The sequence below is a fragment of the Passer montanus genome, unplaced genomic scaffold (genome assembly GCF_014805655.1).
Source record: "Passer montanus isolate IOZ18808 unplaced genomic scaffold, ASM1480565v1 scaffold42, whole genome shotgun sequence".
In the NCBI taxonomy this organism is placed as follows: domain Eukaryota; kingdom Metazoa; phylum Chordata; class Aves; order Passeriformes; family Passeridae; genus Passer; species Passer montanus.
Genome location: NW_024369041.1, coordinates 7142556 through 7150526, shown reverse-complemented (window position 1 = coordinate 7150526; position 7971 = coordinate 7142556). Strand labels below are relative to the sequence as shown.

Sequence of the window (7971 nt, the reverse complement as noted above, 5' to 3'; positions counted from 1 at the left end):
CGCACGGCCTGGGGATGCCGGGTGTGGGGGGGGGGTCTGCCCTCGCCCTTGCGAAACCCCCTCCCGACCAATGTGGGAGCCCTCGGGGCGGGGTGGGGGCGGTTTTGGGGGCTCATGGGCACAGCCCCCCCCCCCGGGAACGCTTTGAAATCCCAGCCGGCGGGCCCCCCGCCCCGAGGGGGCGGGCAGGAGGCAGCCCCGGGGGTATAAAGGCGGCGGAGGAGCGCAGGAGCCGCTGCTCGCGGCTCGGTGCTGCTGCTCGGGGACTCTGCGGGCACGGGAGGCACCAGGATGCGGGGGCTGGTGGCGCTGCTGGCGGCGCTGAGCTGCGCGGCCCCGGCGGGGCGGGCGGCGGCTCCCGGGGGTGCCCTCAGCTCCAACGCCATCAAGGGACCCCCCCCGGGCGGGGCGGCCGAGACCAGCGCCGCCCCCGCACCCCCTTTCGACGGCAGCAATAAGGCCCCGCCGGCGGCCACCCGACAGGTAGGAGAGAGCATGGATGGAGCGGCGGGACACCGGGGATGGAGAGGGGACAGACACCGGGAATAGAGGGACAGACACCGGGGGATGGAGAGGGGACACACACCGGGGATAGAGGGGGACACACACCGGGAATAGAAGGACACACACCGGGGAGCCGTCGGGGATGGAGTTGAGGGACACATTTGGGATGAAGGGTGGGTGGGACATCGGGGATGAGGACACCCACACCGCGAGATGGAGTAGGGGACAGAAGGGATGGAGGGGATGTCGGTGATGGAAGGGATAGAAGAGCGGGGACACAGTGCGGATGGATGGATGGATGGATGGATGGATGGATGGATGGATGGATGGATGGATGGATGGATGGATGGGCTGCCCAGGGGATGGAGGGACACTCCGGGCATGGAGGACAGGGGCGCACCGGGTGATGGGGACACAGACACACCGGATGGAGCGGGGACACCTCGGGGATGGAGGCAGGGAGTGTCACACGGGGGATGGATGGAGCGGTCGCGCTGGGCATTGGAGAGGGAGCGCACCAGGGATGGAGAGGGGGGACACTCGGGGATGTCAGCGTCGGCCCCGCTGATCCCGCCGCCTCCTCTGTGTCCCCCAGCCTTTCCCGTGCGCCGAGGACGAGGACTGCGGCCCCGAGGAGTTCTGCGGGGGGGCGGCCCGCGGCGGGGGGGCCCCGCTGTGCCTCGGCTGCCGGCGGCGCCGCAAGCGCTGCCTGCGCGATGCCATGTGCTGCCCCGGCATGGTCTGCAGCAACGGTGAGGGCAGGGGACAGCTGGGGCTGGGGGCCGCGGGACGGGCCGGGGTCCCACGCGTGGCTGACAGCCGCCCCGCTGCCCCCGCAGGTCTCTGCACGCCCCTGGAGCCGCCCCACGGAGCGGCCGAGCTGGACGAGACGGGCACGGAGGCGCTGTCCCGACGGACGCCCGCTCCCGCCTGGCTCCCCACTGCCAAAGGTGAGGCTGCTGTCACCGCGCTGTCCCGCCCGAGGCTGTCATCCTTCCCTGGTGTCCCCTGCGCACCAGTCCGAGCTGCCCGCCTGCCCTGAGATCTGTCCGGGATGCCCATCCTTCCCTTTATCCCCCGTGGGATCACTCGGGATGCCCATCCTTCCCTTTATCCCCCGTGGGATCACTGGAGATGCCCATCCTGCCCCTTCATCCCCCGTGGGATCACTCGGGATGCTCATCTTTCCCTGCTGTCCCCCGTGGTATCACTCGGGATGCCCATCCTGCCCCTTCATCCCCCGTGGGATCACTGGAGATGCCTCCCTTTCCCTCCTGTCCCCTTTGGGATCACTGGGGGTGCCTCCCTTTCCCTCCTGTCCCCTGTGGGATCTCTCCGGGATGCCCCCAGCCCCGCTAACTCCAGAAGCCAAGCCCGGGCTGCCCACCCTGCCCCACGAGCGATGTCCCCCCGGTGTCCCCCGCCGCCCGGCTGAGCATCCCCTCGCTGTCCCCACGCAGGCGAGGAGGGCGACTTCTGCCTGCGCTCGTCGGACTGCGCGGCCGGGCTGTGCTGCGCCCGCCACTTCTGGTCCAAGATCTGCAAGCCGGTGCTGCGGGAGGGCCAGGTGTGTACCCGGCACCGGCGGAAAGGCTCGCACGGCCTGGAGATCTTCCAGCGCTGCCAGTGCGCCGAGGGGCTGGCGTGTCGCCTGCAGCGGGAGCACGGCCCCGCCGACGCGTCCCGCCTGCACACGTGCCAGCGGCACTGAGCGACGCGCGGACGGACGGACAGACGGACGGACGGGCGGCAGACTCCGGCCCCGCCGGAGCGAAGGTTGTTTCTCAAGGGAACTTCTCCTAAGCGACTTCTTCTTGCAGTACGTTACTGTGTTGTGAATACTCGAGCTGGCACTTAGCTGTACATAACGCCGGGACTTTGAACGACTGACTTTTAATGGCTTCTGATGGGTTATTTTGTGTTTCCCGGGGCTCTCCAAGCCGTGACTGTGACTTTGTACACACTGGGTTTTTCGTTCTGGCTCGAAGGGATGCCACCGGCTGCGTGCGAGCGAATAAACTCCTTAAATTCACCCCGCGCTGCCCGGGGGAGGAGAGACGGGGGCGGGGGGTCCATCCCCAGCATCCCATGGGAATGGGATGGGTCGGCACTGCTCATCCAGCTGCTTTTCAGGAATTCCGCGGTCGCCACTGATGCCCTCTGGCCGCCAAACTGAGGAGAGGGATCGCGGTTGGGGTTCTGGGAAGGGCAGCTGGCAGCAGAATCCTCTCCCTGGTTTTGGGAGGGAGTGAGGGATCACCGGAGGGGCTGTGCTGGACCAACCACGGGCGCTGCCGGTCTCGACCGCTCACATGCAGAATAAAGATTTATTTTTCCCTTCATTTTGTGGCTCTTCAGGCTTTCGGGATGGCTTGGAGGGAGGGACAGGTGCGTGCACACATTTTCCCCCACACCTTTAGCTGCCCCCCTGCTTCAGGTGGTTCTGAGTGGGGATCGTGGGGCTGCAGGTGCATCCCTGCAATCTGGGGAAGGGGTTTGGGATGCAAAATCACGGTGGAGCCTTCCCTGCACACCCCAAAAGCACTTTGCACCCCATCCCAAACCCAGCACATCCCTGGGGGGCTCCGAGGGCGCCGTGTAGGGGAGCATCCCTTAAATGCTGCCTGCTCGTGGGTGTTCCATGCCTTTGGGGTTGGTGCTGCCTCTTTAGGGGTTTAATTCCCTGAGAACATGGGATTGTGGAATACCAGCCCCACTGCAGCTCTGGCAGTGCCGGGTGGTGCTGAACCAAGGCCACGGGCACAGGAAATGTAAAGGAGGGAGAGCAGCCCCAGGGAAAGATCATTCCAGCTTCCTTCCAGCTCTTGGAATTAGCTAAGAACAGCCCAAACTCCCCCAGACTGGAGGGTAGAACACTGACGGTCCTTAAACCACCTGAATCCACCCTTTAAGTCTCTCTGGAGCAGCTTTTACTGGAGTCACAACACGAGCTGGGGGTTGAAGCAGCCCCTGAAAGAGTTCCTGACTCAGAGGCTGGAGTTTAGTGCTTGAATCACCATTCCAGGCTGTGAAAATAAAATAAACAATTATTTTATAATAAAATAATAATAAAAGAGTGGTTTAAAGTACTTTTTAAAATCATGCTTAAAAGAATTTTAAAAGATTGCACAACATACATAATAATATAATTATTTAATTATCATAATTATGACTAGGAGTCAGTGGCACTGGGGCAATGAAGGGACCTGGCTAAGAAAAACACCAGGAACTGTTCAGATGTGTTAAAATCTGTCATGAACAGTGTCATATTTTATCCCTGGGACATTGAAACCACTGTCATTAGGGTCAGGTCTTTTTCTCCAGAGAGTGAGAGGGACCAGCACAGCTTTGACACCTCTGCAGGCAGGGAAAAATACCCTTGTGGGGCATTAAACACCATTTCTTGCTCTCTTGGCTACATCTTTGTCCTCCATCCTCTTTTGTTTTGTTCAGGTTGGCAATCTCCACATCTGTCCTTGCTTATTGTGCCTTGACATTCTTCACTTTCCCAGCCTGGAGAAGGAAAAAAAGAGCATTTGTAGCAGCCATTCTGAGGCAAGAGGAGCTCAGGTCAGCACTGGTGGCATCTGTGTCCTGTGGTCTGCGCCCAGCAGGATGGATGCTACCACAGACATCTCCAGAATCATTAATTTCATGGATACATTCCACAAAAACAATGGTTTTGATGGGTTTTATTCCCTCCTCTCACCCCTCACCACATCTGCAGTCAGGATCTCTTCCCATTTCTGCCCCTTTTGGACTTCCAGGGTTTGTTCTTTAGGTAAATCCAAGAAATTTGATTTAGTAACATCCCTTAGGGAAAAAAAAATGAGAATATGACCCTGTGTCTGTTAATATTAAACAAAAGCTGTTTCTGAAGGGAGGGATTTCAGCCTTCCCTTGGTCCTGAGCATTGTTCTGTCCCCAAACCCTGAACCCACTCGGGGTCTGCATCATCCTGGGAAGTCAAAACACTCCTCCAGCAGCTGAGGAATGGGGATAAACAGCCCCTGACCCCTGGAAATGTGGTCACAGGGAGGCAGAAGCAAAGGCTGCTCATGTTCCCCTTTCCCAGGGGAAAGGTGGGTGGGTGGCAGTGGCATTCCCTGAGGAATGAGCAGGTGACATCACCAAGGTCACTCCTGGATCCCTCCTCACAGTGACAGATTCTCCTTATCAGAAATGCCTGGATGAATTCCTTGCAAGCCCCAAGTCAACCCAGTAACAACAACAACAACAACAAAGACCTGTGGGAAGTAGAAAATATAAAACTTGGGAAAAAATGGAATGTGTGGAGCCTCTGAGTCTGGACTGGTTGGTGTGTCCTGTCTGGGTCTCCTGCTCTGATCCAGAGGGAAGACAGGGAGAAACCCCAGCCTTCAGCTCCTGACACACAAACCAGTGACCCCAGCTGGGAAAGGCACCTCAGGATCCACTTCCCCACCAGTCTAATTGAATTTTTTTCCCACCGAAAAGATGGGAAAGCCCCCTTTTTCCTAACCAAAAGGAGTGTCAATAAAATAAGCAGGTTTTGGTGGATGAAGAGCTTTGGCACCTCTGGTGTACTTGCTGCTCCTGGTTTTAGGGCTGGAAGAGCTTCAACAAAGCTCTGGGAAATCAATATTAATATTTATAACCATAGAAATCTGTAAAGCAGCTTAATGATCCTGACTGAGCCAAACCTTGCTGCCCCCAGGCTTGGTGGGATCAACATTTCATTCCCTCAATCCTCCTGCTCAACTCCAGCATTGCCCCAGAGCATTTATGGGGCTTTTAGAGGAGGTTTATTCATGCAAGATGATTTTCCTCAGTCAAGGCAAGGCACTATTACAACGGCTTCTACTGGACAGGGACACCTTCCACTGTCCCAGGCTGCTCCAACCTGACCTTGGGCACTGCCAGGGATCCAGGGGCAGCCACAGCTGCTCTGGGCACCCTGTGCCAGGGCCTGCCCACCCTGCCAGGGAACAATTCCTGCTCAATATCCCATTTAGCCCTGCCAGCTGTCAGTTTGAAGCCATTCTCACTTGTTCTGTCACCCCAAAATCCCTCTCTAGCTCTCTTGGAGCTCCTTTAGGTGGTAGAAGCAGCGCTGGGGTCTTTCAGCCCTTTCTGGACTCTTCCTCTGCATCTCTCAGCTAAAAATCCTAAAGCAGCATCCTAGCCCCAGGACTCCAGTGGCTGCCTACACGCGGATAGTTTGGAGGGAAATTTGAATCCCCCCATGGGTTTCCTGCACTGATTTTCCTTCCTCGGATGCAGATTCTGAGGAGGTGGATCATCAGAATTCCCCTCTCTGCTGCACTCGGGGACAGTCTGGCATAGAGGAATTAAACTTCCAAGGAGGAAGGATGGGACACAGAGCAGGTTTTGCTGTCATCTGGGAGATTTCAGGGAAGCAAATCCTATTTTCTTCTCATTGTCTTCCTAAGTTCTTTCAGAAACAACTTCCATCCCAAGCTGTTGTACAGAAACTCCCTTTTTATTTTTTAATAATTGTTTCGAGCTGATGCTCACACCCTCCTCTCTTCCACTGATCTTCACACGACATTTTAAACTAAACGCCCCTAAAAACGCTCGTGTGAGTTACAAAACCTCACACGGTGCAAGAAAGGGTTACAAACCCCCTTACATCTCCCCACAGGCATTAAAAGGGAAAAATCCCCGTTGTTTTTATCCTCACCTCTCCTGACACGGAGCAGAACCCTGCCCCTTTCAGCTCGGGAAGATGAAACACAGGCAGCGGGTGGAAACCTTTGTGGCTGTAACGCAACACGCAAGGCTTTGGGGTGGTTTTGGGGTTTGTTTTCCCTTTATTTGGGGCCGGCTTTTTCTGGTAGGGGGCAGTTCACCCACCTGCTGGAGCTGCTCTTTGTCCCCAGCCTTTCAACTGCGGGCTCGGCCGAGCAAACCTTGATCTCCCTCGGGAGGGGAAGCGGAGCATCCAGGTGGTCCAGGTGCGGCTTCCCCATGCCCTGCGCTCCTTCAAACGCATCCCCGCTAATCCAAAGGGATGTTTATTCCTTTTTTCCCTTCTTTTTTTTTTCTCCCACCTCTCTCAAGTAGCTTTGTTTTCCCTCCCTCAGTGCCTGACTTGTGTCCCTAATTAACACCTTAAGAGGGGGTGAGGATAACCGGGATATTAAGGAGGGCACTTCTGGGCACAGCTTCTAATCCAGCCCCGGCGGAGGGAGGGGACCCATTAGCAGGTGATTTTTGGGAGAATTAAGACCATCAGCATTTAAATGGGCACGGCCCGATGAAAGGCTTGGCTCGGCTGCGAGGGAGCTTTAAGCTCCGGCAGGGATTTCCCCCAAATCCCAGGTGTGGGGCGAGGAAAGGGATGGATGGATGGATGGATGGATGGATGGATGGATGGATGGATGGATGGATGGATGGATGGAGCGCTGTGCCAATCCAGGAGGGGTTTGAGGAGGGCACAAGGAAAGGGGTGAAGTTGCTGCAAAACCCCCAAAGTATTCTCCTTTATATATATATATAACTGGGAGCAGGCCATAACATTTTTTACATAATTGAGAAAAAAGGGTTGTTGCTGTGGTGGAAGGAGGGAGTGATGCCTCCTCCAAGGCTGGCCTTTGGGCTTTGCAGCTTTAATCACCTTTTATTTTGCTTTTTAATATTAAATCCATAGGTGACACAGAGTCAGGATAGATAAATCTGGGGGGAAAAATAATCACGGAGTCATTAAGGCTCCAATCCAATCAAAATCCAGGCAGGCAACTCAGAAAATATTTCAACTCAGAAAATACTGCAGCTCCAGAAGCACAGGACTGTGGAAAACATGGGATGAGGAGGTGGGAGCATGTTCCCACGAAAATGTGGCAACTGCCAGGTGCCAAAGGGAGGGCAGGAGAGGTCTGGGAGGCTGTAAACAATGCTCAGGACGTGCCTGAGGGTTATTTTTGTCCTTCCCAATGCAAGGAGGAGCTGGAGTGCCCAGCTCAGAACAAACCCAGGTTGGGCAGCTGGGGGCCACAAATAAATCTCTTGGCTGGAGTCACTTGGGGACAAGGTAAATTCATGGAAGGCAGAAATTTTGGGGTGATTGTTGGCTAGGCAATCTCTAAACACTGGTTATGGGCACTGGGAAGGGTCATTCTGGAAGTGTCTGCAGATGGGGGAGGGTTTATTTAATTATTAATTTAGTTTTTCTTGGATGATGGCTCCTTAAGGACTTGTTGAGAAGGTGATCCTTCACTGAGCAGGGCTGCTGTCAGATCCACAGGGAAGTGTTGGTCTTTATTTATTTATCTATAATTTTAATATTTTAATACTATTTCTATATATTTTATTTATTTATCTATATTATTTATATATAATTTTAAACTAAACCCTCCTCTGAAACACATCATTGGTCGAAGATGCTGATTTTCAGAGGAATAAGGGATTTTTCTGGTGGGAAGTGCCCATGGCAGGGGTTGAAATGATCTCTCAGATCCATCTTCC

At 55.3% G+C, this 7971-nt stretch overlaps 1 protein-coding gene across 1 annotated transcript; it reads left to right on the top strand.

Moving 5' to 3' along the window:
* Positions 1 to 246: 246 nt before the first annotated feature.
* DKK1 (dickkopf WNT signaling pathway inhibitor 1) lies at positions 247 to 2844 on the top strand. The gene is made up of 4 exons (XM_039719682.1): positions 247 to 483; positions 1100 to 1256; positions 1344 to 1454; positions 1965 to 2844. The coding sequence occupies exons 1-4, from the start codon at positions 292 to 294 to the stop codon at positions 2213 to 2215; spliced, it is 711 nt and encodes a 236-aa protein (XP_039575616.1). The 5' UTR covers positions 247 to 291; the 3' UTR covers positions 2216 to 2844.
* Positions 2845 to 7971: the final 5127 nt, after the last annotated feature.